At 47.8% G+C, this 20000-nt stretch overlaps 2 protein-coding genes across 4 annotated transcripts in view; one reads left to right on the top strand and one right to left on the bottom strand.

Moving 5' to 3' along the window:
- crtc1b (CREB regulated transcription coactivator 1b) overlaps positions 1 to 7423 on the top strand; it is a 17431-nt gene extending 10008 nt beyond the window's left edge. For 2 of the 3 annotated variants that reach the window (XM_062555945.1, XM_062555944.1), the window contains exons 11-14: positions 2856 to 2942; positions 4283 to 4369; positions 4762 to 4951; positions 6143 to 7423. In XM_062555945.1, the coding sequence (XP_062411929.1) occupies positions 2856 to 2942; positions 4283 to 4369; positions 4762 to 4951; positions 6143 to 6354 (576 nt within the window). In that variant the 3' untranslated portion in view covers positions 6355 to 7423. The remainder of the gene's footprint in view (positions 1 to 2855; positions 2943 to 4282; positions 4370 to 4761; positions 4952 to 6142) is intronic. The other variant, XM_062555946.1, reaches the window with a different exon arrangement.
- A 5426-nt stretch (positions 7424 to 12849) lies between these two features.
- Positions 12850 to 20000, bottom strand: part of comp (cartilage oligomeric matrix protein) — an 8836-nt gene continuing 1685 nt past the window's right edge. Inside the window, exons 4-16 of the mRNA XM_062556623.1 lie at positions 19440 to 19577; positions 19268 to 19342; positions 19019 to 19168; positions 18465 to 18569; positions 18242 to 18349; positions 17593 to 17752; positions 17372 to 17490; positions 16984 to 17036; positions 16578 to 16771; positions 16115 to 16293; positions 15975 to 16023; positions 15644 to 15840; positions 12850 to 13026 (exon numbers count right to left, since the gene is read on the bottom strand). Coding sequence (XP_062412607.1) covers positions 12850 to 13026; positions 15644 to 15840; positions 15975 to 16023; positions 16115 to 16293; positions 16578 to 16771; positions 16984 to 17036; positions 17372 to 17490; positions 17593 to 17752; positions 18242 to 18349; positions 18465 to 18569; positions 19019 to 19168; positions 19268 to 19342; positions 19440 to 19577 — 1704 coding nt within the window. The remainder of the gene's footprint in view (positions 13027 to 15643; positions 15841 to 15974; positions 16024 to 16114; positions 16294 to 16577; positions 16772 to 16983; positions 17037 to 17371; positions 17491 to 17592; positions 17753 to 18241; positions 18350 to 18464; positions 18570 to 19018; positions 19169 to 19267; positions 19343 to 19439; positions 19578 to 20000) is intronic.

Here is a 20000-nt window from a genome sequence, read left to right as displayed (position 1 = left end):
CACTAGTGTAGATGATGAGGGCACTAGTGTAGATGATGAGGGCACTAGTGCACTAGTGTAGATGATGAGGGCACTAGTGTAGATGATGAGGGCACTAGGGCACTAGTGTAGATGATGAGGGCACTAGTGCACTAGTGTAGATGATGAGGACACTAGTGTAGATGATGAGGGCACTAGTGCACTAGTGTAGATGATGAGGGCACTAGTGTAGATGATGAGGGCACTAGTGCACTAGTGTAGATGATGAGGGCACTAGTGCACTAGTGTAGATGACGAGGGCACTAGTGTAGATGATGAGGGCACTAGTGCACTAGTGTAGATGACGAGGGCACTAGTGTAGATGATGAGGGCACTAGTGTAGATGATGAGACACTAGTGCACTAGTGTTGATGATGAGGGCACTAGTGCACTAGTGTAGATGATGAGGGCACTAGTGTAGATGATGAGGGCACTAGTGCACTAGTGTAGATGATGAGGGCACTAGGGCACTAGTGTAGATGATGAGGGCACTAGTGCACTAGTGTAGATGATGAGGGCACTAGTGTAGATGATGAGGACACTAGTGCACTAGTGTAGATGATGAGGGCACTAGTGTAGATGATGAGGGCACTAGTGCACTAGTGTAGATGATGAGGGCACTAGTGTAGATGATGAGGGCACTAGTGCACTAGTGTAGATGATGAGGGCACTAGTGTAGATGATGAGGGCACTAGTGCACTAGTGTAGATGATGAGGGCACTAGTGTAGATGATGAGACACTAGTGCACTAGTGTTGATGATGAGGGCACTAGTGCACTAGTGTAGATGATGAGGGCACTAGTGTAGATGATGAGGACACTAGTGCACTAGTGTTGATGATGAGGGCACTAGTGTAGATGATGAGGGCACTAGTGCACTAGTGTAGATGATGAGGGCACTAGTGTAGATGATGAGGACACTAGTGCACTAGTGTAGATGATGAGGGCACTAGTACACTAGTGTAGATGATGAGGACACTAGTGCACTAGTGTAGATGATGAGGGCACTAGTGCAGTAGTGTTGATGATGAGGGCGCTAGTGCACTAGTGTAGATGATGAGGGCACTAGTGCACTAGTGTAGATGATGAGGACACTAGTGCACTAGTGTAGATGATGAGGGCACTAGTGCAGTAGTGTTGATGATGAGGGCGCTAGTGCACTAGTGTAGATGATGAGGGCACTAGTGTAGATGATGAGGTGACTAGTGCACTAGTGTAGATGATGAGGACACTAGTGCACTAGTGTAGATGATGAGGGCACTAGTGCAGTAGTGTTGATGATGGGGGCGCTAGTGCACTAGTGTAGATGATGAGGGCACTAGTGCACTTCTCTAGAGTGAGGCACCACATAGCCTATGACAGAAGAATATGCTTCCTTGCACTCGCAGGAAAAGTGCAGAGACTTACTGCATACTGATGTACAGCAGAGACCAGTCTGAAGAGGGCTCCAAAATGACCTCTGATCCAGGATCAGGAACCTAGAGCAGTCTGAAGAGGGCTCCAAAATGACCTCTGATCCAGGATCAGGAACCTAGAGCAGTCTAAAGAGGGTTCCAAAATGACCTCTGATCCAGGATCAGGAACCTAGAGCAGTGCTCCAGAAGGAGGGCTCCAGAATAGCCTGGTGTATAATGGAGAGCAGGGTGCATTCCTAAATGACCGATGAGGGACCCAGATTATCTCGAGCTGTCTCAGCAGGCATATGGCTCTGTGGATAAAGTGTGCCATATGTTGGGTGTTGTGTCCAAAGTAATATTTTTTACTACATATTCTGTAGTATTTCACCAAACCTTTCTCATCCATTTTTCAATCTTAAGGTAGATTTGAATGAAGGTTTTGTTTTTTATTTACACTTCCCTTTTGTATGATGAATAGATATTATAATTCATCTGAATTCACACTCGTAAACTTTTCTCGACCCTTCCATAAGAATTGCTTAGTAGTTCTGTACCGACCTGGTGTTCTTTGATAACTTTTAAAAGGGCAGTTCCTCACTACAAGTGTGCTGTGGTTCGTTTTAACATACATGTTTTAGATGTCGGTTCAAGTCAATAATGTGTTATAGTCTAGTTCTAATCTCTTAATTGCAAGGTTTCATTTTCTAATCTGTTTTCTAATTATGTGTAGTTTAAAAAAAAAACATTGCTGAAGAAACATTTATGGGCATTTTGTACTCCTCGTAGTTTTCATTTTTAAGTATAATGTACCTGAACTGTAGAACCATAAAACTAATGTAATAGTAACTAAACTGTTAATTGTTAAAAGCAGTAAAATGTTTTTCGGTGAAGCGTAAACCGACATGAAAAGATAAGTAGTTAAGTTTAAGTTAGCATGGGGTTAGCATATGAGTTCTGTAGCCTTCTGCTCCTCACGTTGCGCTGCCTACAGCTGAGGAGGGAGAAGAGGAGCTCGCTCTCTCCCCAGGGGTCAGAGAGACTTCTGGACCGGCCTGCCTGCCTGCCATGGTTCTAGTGACCGCGTGTGGGCCCAGAGCTTAGCGCAGTGTGGCCCAGTCTAACTTATAGAAGACGTCCCGCACACCGCATGCAAAAAAAACATTTATTCACACAACGCTTCGGTCACGTAGACCTTCTTCAGAAAGTTCACCAGAGGAAGGTCTTCATGACCGAGACGTTGTGTTTGCATGCGTAATGGACAGTGTGCGGCACCTCCTCTACAAGTGCCACTGGTAACCCTTACCTGGTGGGCCGCACCTGTCCTCACAGAGAGGTGTGCAGCAGGGCTGTTGAGCACCGTGTAACCTGCAATGTGATGTGATGCTGATGTGGCGGTGTGATGCTGATGTGGCGGTGTGATGCGCCTCCCTCCCTCCCACAGTACCGCACGCAGTCGGGCTCCCCTGCCACCCAGTCCCCCACCTCGCCAGGCTCCAATCAAGGCTTCTCCCCGGGAGGCTCCCCGCAAGTAAGGGCGGCCGAGAGCCCAGCGCCCTGCGCCAGGGCAGCCTAGAGAGCCGCTAGCCGCGCCCGCGCCCGTGTCCGCCCCGCTCGCTTGCTCATCGTGTGGTCACTTCCCTCCCTCCCACCTCCACCCCTTCCTCCTCCTCCTCCTCCTCCTCTTTTCTTTGTTCTCCGACTGCTTCTGTGTCCAGTGGCTGCCCATCTGCAATCTTGTCATCCGTGTGCCTTGTTGCGTTCCTGCCCTCGCGTGAAGTCTGCTGTCTGTCTGTGCGCCCCCCCCTCACTCTAAAACGCCTCACACCAGGCCCTCACGCCCTTGGGGGGTCCAGGGGGGGGTTCCAGGGAGGGTCCCGGGGGGGGGGGTCTATGGGCCTAGTTTAGCACCCCGCTCTCCTGCCAGGGGAAAGCAATCGCCCCCAGAGCGGCGCTCCATGGGCCTAGTTTAGCACCCCGCTCTCCTGCCAGGGGAAAGTAATCGCCCCCAGAGCGGCGCTCCATGGGCCTAGTTTAGCACCCCGCTCTCCTGCCAGGGGAAAGCAATCGCCCCCAGAGCGGCGCTCTCCTCCTCGTGCTGACCCCGGCGCCGCCTGCGGTGCTGGAGCGTCAGCACGAAGAGAAGAGGGGCCGGCCGACGCAGACGAGGGACGCCATCGTTTACGATCACCGTTTTGGGCTTCTGTTCCTACTCGTGTCCGACTTGTTATGTGTGTGTGTGTGTGTGTGTGAATTTCAGAGTGGAGACGTGTCCTGGAAATGTGGGCCTCAATCTAAATCTAAACCCTTCTTGTGTAATCTGGTGGTTGTGATGGTAAAGCGTAAGCTGGTAAATTCAGCGCCAGGCCCGTGTGATCAGGCCCCGTGTGATCAGGCCCGTGTGATCAGGCCCGTGTGTGTGGGCCCGTGTGTGTGAGGCCTGTGTGGGGCCTGTGTGAGGGCCGCTGGGCTACATTTCCAGTCCAGAGTTCATGTTTGGTGTGCTCTGCGTCTGCTCCACTGCTTCATAGAGCTCCATAGAGTTGTGTTTAAGCACACACACACACACACACACACACTATAGCCACACACTATAACCACATACATACTATTCCTCACAAACTTTGAAAGCAGGTTTTTAATACGGAACATGTAAATATGTATGTATGTATGTATGTATGTATTTATATATGGCAGGGTTTTGCTGTAGCTATTAAGTGAAGATGTAGATTCCCACCCCTTGTGGTCAAATAATGATTTAGCATTTAAGTAAGATAACCGAATGGGGGTTTAGAGGGAGTGTTGTTGTTGTTGTTGTTGTTGTTGTTGTTGTTGTGCTGAGAGCAGTTGTGTGTTTACCTCCTGGTGCAGCACATTCCCCTGGTGACGAGCCTGAGTGGGGACTCCTTCTACGAGCACCAGCTGGCCTCCAGGCAGACCAACGCCCTCTCCCAGCAGGTGCGCCGACGTGCGGGGGGGGGGAGGAGGGGGGGTCACCTTTTTATTTCACCATTTAATGAAAATGTGGCAGCTTCTCTAACTTACAGAAGCTATATTGTCTGGAATGGATTCAAGCTTCCTCAGTTGCCTGTCAGTAGCAATGAAGGAGGCAACGTTGTTTGAGTTTGTTTTGGGACGCCCAATAGTAGCCTAAAGCTTAGCACCTTCACTGTGTGTATTGCCCCCCTGGTGTTGGTCCTGAAGCTTGTTTATCTTGGGACTTCCAATGATGGCTTAAATCTAAACAGGTTCTTTGTGTGTATTGTCCCCCTGGTGTTGGGGCTTCCAATGATAGCTTAAATCTAACCAGGTTCATTGTGTGTATTGTCCCCCTGGTGTTGGTCCTGAAGCTTGAGCAGTTCAACATGATCGAGATGGACCTCCCCAACAGCTCGAGCGGCCTGTACAGCCCGTGCTCCACGCTCAACTACACCCAGGCGGCCATGATGGGCCTCAGCGGAACCCACACCGCGCTCCAGAACTCGCCGCAGCTCGGATCATACAGTAACCATGGCAACATTCCCAACATTGTTCTCACAGGTATTGTATTTGTGGAGCACTCTGCGCACGCACGCGCACACACACACACACACACACACACACACACACACACACACACGCACACACACACACACACACACACACACACTCACACATTTTGTTAGAGAAACAGCATGGCCAGGGAGATTCCCCTGAGCACCTGTTAATCAGTCAGTCCAGTTCTCCACATCTGTCAGCAGTCGCTGGGCAGGATGATCTGATCTGGCCCCGATCTGGCCCTAATCTGGCCCTTAATCGGCTACAGATCTGATGTGTCGGCCATCTTGTAGAAGAATTAAATTAAAACAAGCCTTATTTCTAAATAGAAACCCAGCTTGACTCTTACGTTTCTTAATCAAATTACCGATAGATGAAGACTAAATTAAAGGTTTTTATCAAGTACAAAAAACAAGTATTTGTACCCTGAGACTTTGTCTATTTCTTGTCCGTGTCAGGTAATGATTTGAGGCGAAGATTGTAAATTGGAAAGAGATTGAGTGAACAGCATATATTTTAGAATTTAGCACCATCTTTATCCTCAATCCATGTTTTTGTAAAGTTGTGAAGGCCTGTAATTTTTACCAATGTCTCACATGGAGAAGAGGCAGTGCAATAGATAACAGTGTCATCTGCAACAAGGTGAACATTGAACATAAATGATCATTGTAAACATGTAAATGCTAAACAGCAGTGGCCCTAGAATGGAACCTTGTGGAACTCCAATTTTTAGTTCAGGCCTCCTTAATGTAACTCCGTCGGTCACATGTGACACATTGAAATCTGTTTGTGAGATAATTCTTGAACCATCCGATAGCATTAGTGGATACCCCAATTTTATCCAGATACTGTAACACAATATTTTGATCCACTGTATCAAAGCCTTTGAAAGGTCATATTATGCAATGCTGCACATGAGTTTGTGACTAATCTTGACCAGTGAGTGATGACTTCAGGTACAGTAGACCGCTTCCTAGAGATGTTAAGCCATAACGAGCCACCAGGGAAGATCTGCATAGAAATACAGATTTGAGATCCATGAGCTGCATCACGCCAGTGTCTCTGTATGCACCCCTGATGGCATATGTTGTCTTTACATCTCACATGTGGAGGGAAGTCCAAGAGCAGAGTATGTGTGTGATGACCGTGCAGTGCTGTTTGCGTAGTAATGACGTCCCCTCCCCTGTGGTCCAGTGACAGGCGAGTCTCCCCCGAGCCTGTCCAAAGAGCTGGCCTCCTCGCTGGCCGGCGTGGGCGAGATCAGCTTTGACACGGACTCTCAGTTCCCCCTGGACGAGCTGAAGATCGACCCGCTCACGCTAGACGGACTGCACATGCTCAACGACCCGGACATGGTTCTGGCCGACGCCGCCACAGAGGACACCTTCAGGATGGACCGGCTGTGACCAGCGCTACACACACACGCACGGACCGAGGAGCGCGGAGAGACAAGGGACGAGTCCTGCTGAGGTCACATCGCTAAACACACACACACACACACACACACACTCTCTCTCTCCTCCCCACCCAGTTTTATAGTCCTCATCCACATGTTGTTTGTGATGGCATGCTACCAAAAACCATTTGGGTGACGGGGGAGGGTCAACACCTTTGGCTAGCGTGTGGACATTGCTGCAGTCCACACCGGTGAGGCCCCGTGGCAGAGACGCTGTCATACACTGCTGCTCCGCCCTGATGTTTGTTTGTTTTTGTTCTGGTTTGTTTGTTTGTTTGTTTTTGTTTGTTTGGAGAGAATGTGTGAAGTCACTGCCATGTGTCATGCCATCTCTGCCTCATCTGCGTTGCCATGGAGACAACAGTAGCGTTTTTCAGCGGCGTCACTGACATCATATCAAGAGTTACCGTGACCACCGCCGTCCTGGTTACTGCTTCGGTGTCATGATTCATAGTTTTATTTATTTCACATTTATTTATTATTTATTTACTTGTGTGTATGTTTACCTTTTTTTTTTTTTTTTTTTTTACACTTTTGTTACATAGGTTGCCAAATTGCCCACTGGCCTACTTGTTTTCTACACCCATTGGTGCACTTTAAAAAAAAAAAAAAAATGTGTAAATGTATATTTATTCGACTGTTCATGTTGGTTTGTGTAGTTTTATTTATTTTATTTATTGAATATTTATTTGTTTATAAGGAGTACTAGACCTCCCCAAACACTTTGCTCGTGGGTTGTGATGCGATGTCAAGTGCACAAGATGTTGTGAAGCCAACTCTTCATGAAGTTGTAGTGGGTGGGGCTTATGCTGTAGTGACTGCTCGTGATTGGTTGACCTGTAGCTCTGTAGATTTCCTCTCCAGCGCCAAACGTCATGAGGACGTGCCAAGACGAGAGACAAGAGGCCAGGTCCCATGCGCTCCCTTTGGCTAGCTAGCTATGTAGCTATCTATCGATCTATCATGCACACACAGACAGCTGACTCACCCAAGTGTCTGAGAGACAGAGGAGAGAAGGAGGGAGGGAGAGAAGGAGGGAGGGAGTGAGGGAGGGGGGCGGGGGGACAGGGGGACAGGGGCGGGGGGCAGGATGGCTATCATAACCCACCACTGTGAAAGATGCTGATTTTGCCTTACATGAACAAGATGCTGTTCTCCGTTCTGCAGTGTGGTTTGACTTTGACCGATGTCTTTTATAAGTGTAGGAAACCTAAACCTTTTTTTTTTTTTTTTCCTGTTTTATTGTTGTTTTTAGATGTTGAACTACTGTTACCGTTGTGGTCATGCAATGTTGATTTTAAAACTGTATTTGTTGATGAATTCTTCAATGGCCAATGTATTGTGCTGTTTCTAAACGGTGGTATTACTAAGTCCCATACAGCAAGAGCAAGCGAGGGGAGGGTACTACTCCTGTCAAGAGTATTACTAGAAGTCCGTTCTGTTATTTCTATACTTGCCGTCTCTGTTCACTGATGTGCTTTCTGTTGCTTTCTTTTCCGTTTCCCCAACTGTGTCATGTTTGCAGTGTATACCATGCACAGGAATCACACTCTTGTTTTGTGTGGACTATGTGTATGTTTTGTGGCTTTGTGTTTTTTTTCTGACAGATGAACTTGTGATTCCTATGCAAAAAGATCAACCTGAACATTATCATTGAGCCAAGTCTAGTTAGGAACACATCATCACGGAGACTGTGTGGGAGATGTCGCGCACATCTGCACAACGCATTAACAACGTTTACTGACAGAGCGAGTGCTCCCACTACGGGAGGCTTGCAAGTGCTGTTCTGCGCCTTTGTTGTCAGTGTGAAACTGAGTGTATGATATGCATTGTTTCCATGGAGATGATGAGTTTGTTGAGTTGGAGACTCCGCGCTACACTCCCTCTGTCGGCACCTCCCCTGCTGGTGCCCCGCTGGGACAGAACAGGAGTAGCAACTCCAGACAAACTGAAGGATTATCTCCTTTGTTTTGTAGTCTAGACATATCTCTCTTTTGTTTCTCTGCCAGGGAAGAGTCCTGGCCAGCATTGTATATAACAGGTACTGCTACAACATGATGACTGCATGACAAACAAAAAAAAACACAGTTTAAAAACAGACGAAAGCAAATGCCGGTTGTTCTTTCTGAAAGCCTACAGCTCCTGATGAACTCTGACCCCTGTTGGGCTGGAGGAGAAGCCGTGTGCATGAGTTAGATCCCCGCACCCATTTAGTTTCCCCAGAGCTGAGCTGGAAGTAGAATGTACTCCTTACACACACACACACACACACACACATCAAAATGTCCGTCCGGAAGCCCCAAGCTGGACCAAAGTTTGATTTGATGCGGTTAGTGTTTCTGTTCTATTGCTCCCATGCCGGTCGTGCATGTTGGTGGTCTGGACCCCCGTCTCCCCTGCTCTATGCCTGCCCACTACCCCCCCCCCCCCCCGGGCACACCTGCCCACTCCCCACTCCCCCCCCGGGCACTCCTGCCCACTCTCCAAGGGGCACGCCTGCCTACTACTCACTCCCCACCACACACTCCTGCCCACTCCCCACCACACACTCCTGCCCACTCCCCACTACCCTCTGGGCACGCCTGTCCACTACCCACCTCACACACAGCTCCCCCCTACCCACCCCCCCCCCCCCCCTGGTCTTGCTCTAGTTCCTTGTTTCTTTTGTGAGTTGTTGTTTTTGCACTTTATCACTTGGCTTCATTCAAACCTGGGACTGTTGGAAACCTCAGCGCAGACTGTTGAGCTATATCTACGTGCACACACAGGTGGGGCGGTCGAGTGTTTGGGCGCACCTGGGCGGCCCGTTGGAGGCGTCTCGGAACGCCTGGAGAGCAGGGGGGGGTGGGGGTGGGGGGGTGTTACTAACACGGAGGCCAGGCATTTGTCAATGCAACATTTGAAAGGGCTCTGTCCACTCTAGTGTGGTGTGCTATCATGTCTATATGAAGTGTAGAATGTATATCTATTTATCCGGTGGAGAGGGAAGCCGCTGCTCCTCCTCTGTGTCGGAGGGCGGCGTTTGATGTCACGCGTGAATGAGGGCTTTTTTGTGTTTGGTCTCAGTGAAGTTGGTAGGTATATATAAACTCTGACGTACGTCCCTAAGGCCACCACTTGGTGAGTAGGCTCAGAGATTGATGTTGCAAAGTGAACTCCGTCCCCCCCCCGGCCCTGCGGAGAGAAGTCCACATCAGAGACAGGCTCCTCCTGAAGTGGACGCAGTGACCAGAGGCACCTGGGGAAAGCAGGCGCTTCACTCCTGTTCGCACGGCCTCATTTCTCTTGGATCACCTGGAAAAGGACTCGAGCTGTGAAGAGAAAAGAAAAACAAACTAACAAATAGACAAACAGACAAACAAACAAACGGGAGAGAGACGCGTCTCTTGGTGGCCGTGCTCCTGAGGCGTACGTGGGGAGTGGAGCTCTCCCAGAACTCTGTGGTGCAAAATGTCATCTGCCTTTTTTCCCCCCTTCTCCCCAAAACAAACCAAAACAACAACAACAACAACAAAACAACCTGACAATGACACCCTTCTCTGTTCTCATTGTGCTGAAGCTCCTGTACCACCACCTGGTGGACATTGAAAGTAACGATGTAAATGCAAACCTGCTTCTGATTTCTTGACATTAAAGGATGCACTTAAACTTCTCAGTGGTCATTTGGTTTGTGCTGTAAATGCGGCTTGTTTAAATTTTTTTTTCTTTGTTTATTTGTTTTCTCTCTTCTCGATCATGGCGTAGAAAATAAGATCGAGAACGTTTCTATCCAAATGGTTCTCGCAGTCCGGCAGCTCATCCCTCCGCAGCTGGACGGTCGCTGTGTGGTTGACCTCTGACCCCTATTGCTCATGTGTCCATGTCTGTGTGATGTTGATGATATAACTACTCTGGAAGGCACCTTCCCTTCTGTATATAGTCCCAGTGGACTCTGTCCAGGGGCGTTCTTCATATGTATGCTGTGACTGCATGGTGTTTGAGCTATGTAACAGATGTCCCTGTTCTCCCGATTTCTATTTTGTAAGCTGTATTTCTGTATGTGTTTTTTAAAATATATTTGAAGTACCTGTGCATGTTTGTGTCTCCAGCACCTGCACTAGTCATTTCCAGAGGTGCATACAAACAAATATTTATTTTATATTTAATTTATCTAGTCATTCACATACAGTTTTTTCTCACACTGACTATCTGCTAAGCAAGCGAATGACTCCATTTAAACATGAGCCTTGGTATTGGTCATTTAAAATAGATCACAGACCAGGCAAATAGACACTGTGTTGAAACCTTTTATTGTCTCCTTTTAATCTCAAATGAGCAATACACCATCACTGTGTGTAACATAGTCTTTACAAATGTAACAGTATTGTAGTCGCACATACACTATTATTCTATAGCTTTTGTAATACACACATCAATACATTCATTAAAAAAGTAATAGTCTCTTCATTAACAATAGTTTCTTAAATCAATAGTCAAAATCAAAGATCTTTAAAGCCCTTTAGCCTACTTCATATTAACTAAAACGTTGATGTCAAACAAATCCTAACTCAGGCATACCCTGGACCGTATGACATCACAGGCGCTGAAATGTGTAGATACTCGTTGTACACTTCACACAGACGTGACCGCACGGGACAGGGTAGGGGGCAGAGCGGGAGCGACCTTCAGATGACCTCTGCGGTGCTGCGCTGACGTGTGTTCTTGAGGCCCGCTCTCTAGGGAGGCTGATTAGAGCGGCAGGACTGTTTGCTCATGGTGGGTTCCACCCGCAGTTCTTCCACCGCCGCTGGTGTGATTGGCTCCTGTGAGTGGAATGTGCTCCTGACTGAAGGACTCTGGTGGACGTGCCCCTCAGTGATCAGAAGGACAGCTGCACCTGTTCAGTCCGGAACCTTTCAAAGTCCTCAGGTATCGTATCTGTAAGAGAGGTGTGTGTGTCATCCATTAGGCCAGTAGGTCTCAGTTTGAGCCGTGTGTGCCTGTGGAGGACTTAACGCTTGATCTTTAATGGTCAAAGCATGACGGTTTAGCCTACTTCCCTAGCATCAGTTTATCCTTATCAATTCACATGAATATAGCATCAACGTCAGCACTGATAAACTACAGTATGTTTACAGAATGCTTGTGTTCACATTGACTGACTGAGTCACACTTTACTTTCAGGGTGTTTTATCAAACATAATTTACAACCTTGCTCAATTGACACATTGAGCAGACATGAGATTTTGGATAACCTTGATATGACCTTTCTTCATTCAACTGTTAGAGCAGTCCATGTTAGTGTGTTATATGTAATTGGTATGACGAGCATGACGTTGATTAAATGTGTGGTAAGTGTGATGTAGTGGGTATGCTAACAGTAAGGGAAACAACAGTCGGTGGGGCACTCGGATAATAACGTCTTGGACAAACACATCCAATAGATAAAGTGAAAGGCCTAACTAGCTGGTGCTATTTTCACCTGACTTGTGGTGTTTTAACTGGTGGAGTTGGCAACTGATCGATGGTTAGGTGTTTGACTAGCTAGTGGCGTTTTAACTATGGTTTTAACTATGGTTTTAACTACTATATGGTGGAGTTTTCACCTGATGGGTGGTGTTTTTAGCCTAGCTATTGGTGTTTTAGCCTAACTGAATGTTTTATCTAGCTAGTGGTGTTTTAGCCTAGCTAGTGGCATTTTAGCTAGTTTGTGGTGTTTTAGCCTAGCTAGTGGCGTTTTAGCTAGTTTGTGGTGTTTTAGCCTAGCTAGTGGCATTTTAGCTAGTTTGTGGTGTTTTAGCCTAGCTAGTGGCGTTTTAGCTAGTTTGTGGTGTTTTAGCCTAGCTAGTGGCATTTTAGCTAGTTTGTGGTGTTTTAACTAGCTGGCTGTGTTTTCACTAGCTTGCGGTATATGAACTTGTTGGTTCTCACCGTTGCATCTGTAGCGCAGGTTGGCCCAGATGATGTTCTCCTGAGAGAAGCAGAACACCCCGAGCCTGCCGCCCCGCATGGTGGTGTCGATGATGATGCCTGTGTCTGCCACCATCTGAGGGCCCTCGTAGAAACGAACCCTGAACACACACACACACACACACACACACATTAATGAGATACTGGTACTTACATTGTTACATTCTTGTGTAGTGATTGAGTACCTGATGTAGGCTTACTGACTGTAGTGATTTACCTGATGTAGGCTTCCTGACTAGTGATTGAGTACCTGATGTAGGCTTCCTGACTAGTGATTGAGTACCTGATGTAGGCTTCCTGACTGTAGTGATTGAGAACCTGATGTAGGCTTCCTGACTAATGATTGAGTACCTGATCATAGGCTTCCTGCCTGTAGTAGTGATTGAGTACCTGATGTAGGCTTCCTGACTAGTGATTGAGTACCTGATGTAGGCTTCCTGACTGTGTAGTGATTGAGTACCTGATGTAGGCTTCCTGACGGTAGTGATTGAGTGGCCTACCTGATGTAGCCCTCCGTAGGTCTGTGCTGGAGGAACCAGCGGTACGAGGTCTTGTCCTTCCAGCCGACGTTGCGCGAGTCCTTCCACAAGAGCTTCACCTGGTCCGTCGTGTCGCCCGTGTGCCACAGCGAGTTGCGCAGGTTCTCCCCCGGTCCCGTGGACGACTTCACCGCCTGACGGACACATCAAGGTCAAGGTCAAAGGTTAGAGCTCAGAACAAGGTTAAAGCTTAACAGGGGGTTTGAGCTGCACACAGGCCTAGATACTCATTATGGACAAAAATGTTCATCAAGCTGTTCTAATGGGGTCATCCCTATGTTCCCTGGGTCCTATGTTACCCAGTTTTCCCTAAAAGGGTCCTGTATTTCCTGGTCTCAATACATACCGGGGAATATAGGACCCTTCTTGGGAAAAGCAGGGAACATAAGACCCTTTTTTTTCAATTTCAAAAAGGGTCCTATGTTCCCCGGTCCCAAACAAAGTGGGGAACATAGGACCTTGGGAACATAGGTACGCTCCCATTCTAATAGTGGGACTAATCTAGCACACACTTAGCCTGGATGCCAGACCGAAGTTTAGCCCCGCCTCCATTATTTTTCTGCAGGGAACTTCGGTCTGGCACTGCTCCGTTCAGCTGCTACTATTCGAGATACAGATCTGTTCGGACCAATCACATTGTCAGGGCGGGCTTTACGTGATGATTGACAGATGAACAGCAGTGACATTCACGGCTGCATGCGTCCTCGTTCGACGAGTTGGGTGTGAGACCGTGTTGGCTTAGGTTGATTTTGATTGCAACAGAAACGCTATGGCTATGAATGCATAATTTGTTCATGCAGTTTGGCCTTTCGTTTATCTTAGCTATTGAAACGGAGGTTTTATCACGGATTCAGACAACTATTTCTGAACACTTAGACCAACGTGGATATGTGGGAAAACTTCAGTTTCACTTTCACCAAGTTAAAACAGCATGTTTGGGTGATGTTGTTCCCGTTTGTTTAAAAATGTCTGTTTGCTCGTTGGGTTAACGACACACTTCCCCAGCTGTTCATTGCATACAGTTTGAAGGAATTATTTTCAAAAACGAAGGAGGATGTTATAGCCTACCCTGCTACATATTTCGTTATCTTAGATTTCGCAGATACTGACAGCCAATAACTTGTTCTGTTTGGTTTGGTCTATCCAATGAATGCAGAGCTATCCCCCCCGCCCTGTGTCGGTTGAATCACGCCCCATAATCGCAGCTGAATGGAGCAGTTTCAGACTCATATTCTGAGAAGAATTGAGTATGACGTCGTCAGGCTAGCACACACTACAGCCCTCTCCTCAATCCTAACGATCCTTAGTCTAGCTATCACCAGACTAAACTCAATCGTTTCAGACTGAACATTAGTCTGGGGAGTCTACACTGTATTTCTACTGCACAAGAGGCGTGATCAATGGGCATAGTTCAAATTACTCTGTACGCTTGGATAGTCCTTCAACTAATCAGACCAATGATCCGGGTGCTCCTGGTGGATCAGCCAGTTTGTGATTGATTTCAGGAAACGTGGGAAGGCAACAGGAGAGATAGATTGTGCAGGTTTCCAGTCTGAGCTGTTGGGCGAAATCCAATCGCTGGCAAATCAGGCTGGGTTTATCCAGTCTAAACTATCCCTGTACTTCCTCCTGTAACTCTCCTTTAACCTGACTTTGCTTCACCTGTTATGCTACTCTGTTATGCTTCTTCAAAAATCACCTCAAACCCCCCCCCCCCCCCCCCCCCCTTCCCATATACTCTTTGTATTGTTCTTTTTGCGTATGTGTTTGTATACATGTCTGCTTTGTATGTACTGTATTGTCCTTTTGTATCCTTTTTGTTCTGTGCTTTGTAAAGCGTCTTTGGGTACCTTGAAAAGCGCTATATAAAACCTATGTATTATTATTATTATTATTATTATGTGAGCAGTACCTATTGCTGCACTAATATGGCCTAGTGGCTCTGTGGCTTGAGTGTTCCTTCTCATAATTTGCTTTGGATAGAAGTGTTAGCTAGATGACTCAATGTAAATTTCAGCGGGAACAGAGGCGAACAGAGGCGCCAGTCACTCCCAGGGAGAGTGGGGAGGTCTGCTGTCTGAACAGCTCATCATCATGGAGAGCGCTGACTAGTCATTTACAGGAAGACGTTGTTGGACAGGGAACTTCTACTTCATCAGTTTCCACGTCCAATTTCAATCGTGTCTTGTGCAGATGTTCAAGGCAAAACACTCTTTCTGCCAAAAGCAGTTTGTTTTTCTGTCATGACTATATGCATGAGGCTTACCCTGGCGGCTGGCACTGCCATCACCAGTCAGCATGTCGTGTTGGGTGTGTGTGAGAGGTGCCAGTCAGCATGCGGTGCTGTGTGTGTGTGAGAGGTGTATGTGAATGGGCCCACTGTAGCGTAAATAACTGGACTGACGTGTTCAACATCTTTGTATAATCTGTTTGGCGCTAAATCCTCCTCGGCGTCAATATAAACTTTATGAATAAAGGATAGCAGTCACAGTTCTTTCTTCAAACTTGTTATAATCGGCCCACGGACGTCTTGGGTGTTGCCCACGGTAACGTACCTTCAGCTGGATGCCCGGCTCGGTCACGGCGCGGAACGGGTTGGCCTGTTGCCCACGGTAACGTACCTTCAGCTGGATGCCCGGCTCGGCCACGGCGCGGAACGGGTTGGGTGTTGCCCACGGTAACGTACCTTCAGCTGGATGCCCGGCTCGGCCACGGCGCGGAACGGGTTGGGTGTTGCCCACGGTAACGTACCTTCAGCTGGATGCCCGGCTCCGCCACGGCGCGGAACGGGTTGGCCTGCCAGTAGATCTGCTCCACCTGCTTCCACATGACCACGTAGAAGCTGGACGAGTCCTGGTAGCCGAAGATGAAGCCCGCGTAGTCGTCATCGGTCACCGTGTTCACGTGAAACGTCCCCTCAAAGTCCACGCCGTTGAATGCAGTGTAACCTGTCAGGTGAGGAGAGCTGAGATGGGTTGCGTGTTGCACTTATCCTCCATTTTAGAACTGAGGAGACTGATGGCTTCTCTTTTTTCGTCTTTTTTTGGAGTGTTTGTCAGAATCAGAGAGTTTGATAACTCACCGACAGCCAGGCCTGGATCACTGTTCATGGTCTGAACAATCTCTCTGCCCTGTTGAAAGGTTCAAGAGATCATTTCAATATGAAGTCAAGCATCAAAGAATGAACAAACAAAATGTTCGGACTACGAGTGCAAACTGGACCTGATTGAGGACGACCCAGTTGGGGTCTATCTGGGCGTCGCCCTCGGGGTCCAGAACCACGGTCTGGAAGGCCCGGAAGTCCGTCAGCGTGACCTCGGCGTTCTCTGGGCAGTCGTCGTACTTATCGATGAAGGTGTCGTTGTCGAAGTCATTCTCACACAAATTGCCAATTCCATCCCCTACAAGAACCAGACCGCAGCAGCACAAAAGCACACGTGGGAAAGAAGTCTTAATGTGTACATTATACAAGTACAATTCTACAGTTATTTTATCTGAAAATGTATTTTTACCAGATGCATGTAAAGGTCTGTAACATATCTGTTCATACTATACTAACTTATCTTTACATAGTGTAACATTTTAACCAAATGCATGTTCCATCTGACACCGTATGTGCGGACCGGCTGTTGTTTATGGGTTGTTGCCATGGCAGCTGTCCAAAAGTCTAAAATCTGGAATGTACCATCGGAGTCCTCCTGCAGGGGGTTCGGAACCAGGCGACAGTTGTCAGGGCCGGGGGGGATGAGGTCGGGGATCCCGTCGTTATCGTCATCGTCGTCGCACTCGTCTCCGAGGCCATCTCCGTCGGTGTCCAGCTGAGAGCTGTTGATGACGGCTGGGCAGTTATCCCGGGTGTCCTGGTGCCCATCACCATCGCTGGACAGAGATTCCCGTGAAACACACACACACACACACACACACACACACACACACACACAGGGACATCATTACCTGTTTACACATGGTAAAATGTTCACACAGGTACTGTAAGATGTTCACACAGGTAAGATGTTTACACAGGCACAGGTGAGACACAGCGCTACAGTCAACTCAACTCCACTGCAGCATGAGAGCCTACTGTACTGTACCTGTCCTTATTGGTGTCACAAGGGTCCCCGATCAGGTCGTTGTCCTTATCGCTCTGTGGAGAGGGAAGTGGGATTACACATGGTCAACACAGAGGAGAGAAGAGCTCATAGATGTGTGTGTGTGTGTGTGTGTGTGTACGTGTGTGTGTGTGTGTGTGTGTGTGTGTGTGTCTGTGTGTGTGTGTGTGTGTGTGTGTGTGTGAGAGAGATAGTGTGTGTGTGTGTGTGTACCTGTATGCATGTGTGTGTGTATGTGTGTGTGTGTGTGTGTGTGTGTGTGTGTGTGTGAGAGAGAGATAGTGTGTGTGTGTGTGTGTGTGTGTACCTGTATGCATGTGTTTGTATGTGTATGTGTGTGTGTGTGTGAGAGAGAGAGAGAGTTTGACACCTGGTCAGGGTTGGGGACGTAAGGACAGCTGTCACATGCGTCTCCAACGCCGTCTCTGTCTCTGTCCTTCTGATCGACGTTGTGCGTCTTTTTGCAGTTGTCCTGCCCGTTCTTGATACCTGGGGGTCAGAAAGGTCGCAGTTGACCTCAGAATTCACTGAGGACCTCTGTCCCAGGTCCACTTCAGATCGAGCACGGTCGTTTTGCGCGGGCTGTCCTACCGTCTCCGTCGATGTCGTCGTCACACTCGTCGCCGTGGCCGTCGCTGTCTGTGTCCCGCTGGTCGTCGTTCTTCACACGGCGGCAGTTGTCGCAGGCGTCGCCGAAGTCGTCCTGGTCCTCATTGTCCTGGTTCACGTTGTGCACGAGCACACAGTTGTCCTGGCAACAGACAGCTTCAGGGTCAGCATGATCATTAAAGCATCAATCAAATGCGTCTGTGCATAGCTCATCATCGTCTTGCATAGCTCATCATCGTCTTGCTTTCCCCCCTGTTCTGTGATTGGTCCCCTATCTGAGGCAAAAATTAGGGCCTTAGCAGCGTGAATCAAATCGTGTGCAAGGCAGCATGTGAACACCCAGGATACAATAAACCGGTAATTTAATTCAGTTACCTCCTTGTTTGTGTTTACTACTTTTCTCTTTAGCTTAACTAGTTACGGCATCCACATACCCCTAGGATTTAACATTCTGTCATAACAGAAACATTATGTGAAGGTGCTTCCTACCTGACCAGCTGCACAGCTACAGCAAAGCAGAGATCTTGCTTATGGGTCACTTCATGCCAGATCTCTGCAGATCGCTGTGACTTGACTGACCTGGTGAGTGTGTGACTGACTGAGCTCTCTGGTGAGTGTGTGACTGACTGACCTGTGTGTTTGGAATTTCATCACCATCTGCGTCATCGTCACATGCGTCTCCGATGCCATCCTTGTCGACGTCCTCTTGCCCAGAGTTGGGCACCGTCTGGCAGTTATCCTGGTGGAATGCAGCACAAACCATTTGAACCATGTCATAGATGATGTCATAGGTCATAGGTCATAGTTCTGTCCTGGTGTTGGTGTATTACTCAGAGAGCAGCAACTTTTCCCACCTTTTTGCAGTTTGTCTCGGGACAAGGCAACTTCTGGTCTGGGAAGCCATCAATGTCAACATCAGGCCCGCAGAAATAACCGTTGCCTGCCCATCCAACATGACACTATAGACAAGAGAGATCCATGGGGGTTGAAGGTTAAAGTGTAGTTTGGCTCTCACTCAGCTACATTGTCGTCATTAGTTAGTTAACCTCTTGACTGGATACATTGTCGTTACATGGTGATGGTGTGGGTTAGATACTAAATTGTGAGGTCATAAGAAATGAATAGTGAGGTCATAGTTATTGCGATGTGACATCGTAAATTCTGGACTGTGTGGTCATAATGACATAACCGTGAGGTCATAGTCATTTAAATATTGCAATGTGACGTCATAGATTCTGGACTGTGAGGTCATAAGGAATTAATTATGAGGTCATAGTTATTGAAATGACATCATAGATCCTGAGTTGTGATGTCATAAGAATGTAATTGTCAGGTCATTGGTAGAGTCAAGTCACAGGTAAGAGGTCCATGAAGAAGTGAATGAAGATGGCCTCTGTCTGACACTTACGACACACTCGACCGTTCCGTCTTGGTGAGAGATGCAGTCAGCGTTGGTGTGGCACGGGTTGTGTTGGCCATTTCCACATCCTCGCTCTGCCCTGCATCCGCTGTTCTGGTCACCGACGTACCCTTTCTTGCAGGCACACCTGTAAGATCCCTGCCCACACAGAAGCAACAGCGTGGCATGAAGCTGGTGTACGGTACAAGGGACATGTGAAGAAATTAACTCCATTATGTTCGTTCGTTGGCTACGTACTGGTGTGTTGATGCAGTTGGCGTTTTGCACGCAGCCACCGTTGTCCACTACACACTCGTCGACGTCTTTGCAGACCTGCTCAAAACAGCAAGCAAAAAACAAGAGGATAAATCCACCTCTAAAACACTGTTGGCTGCGTTGAAATCTTGTGATGAGAGGAGTCGAGCCCGACCTGTCTGTTGGACCTGGCGTAAGCGAGTCCCACGCCGTGCACCTGGGGGCCCATGTATCCCGCCGGACACGGGCCGCAGCGGAACCCTGGGGACGTGTTGATGCAGCGCACGCCCATGTGACACGGGATCACGGAACACTGCAGGACAGCACAGATACACGCTTAATAAACACTGCACACGAGGACAGCACAGATACACACTTAATAAACACTGCACACGAGGACAGCACAGATACACGCTTAATAAACACTGCACATCAGGACAGCACAGATACACACTTAATAAACACTGCACATCAGGACAGCACAGATACACGCTTAGTAAACACTGCACATCAGGACAGCACAGATACACGCTTAATAAACACACTTAATAAACGAGGGGGAAAAAGAGGGTTGCCCTCAATGTAGATAAAGGTTTCAATCAAAATACGCTTAATAGACATGATGACAGACACGCTTAATAAACACACTTAATAAACATACTTAATAAACACAATGGCAGACACATGCTTAATAAACATGCTTAATAAACAATAGCTTAATAGACACAATGACAAT

This window comes from Sardina pilchardus, chromosome 15 (genome assembly GCF_963854185.1).
Source record: "Sardina pilchardus chromosome 15, fSarPil1.1, whole genome shotgun sequence".
Classification (NCBI taxonomy): Eukaryota; Metazoa; Chordata; class Actinopteri; order Clupeiformes; family Clupeidae; genus Sardina; species Sardina pilchardus.
This window is presented reverse-complemented; position numbering and strand designations above follow the sequence as displayed.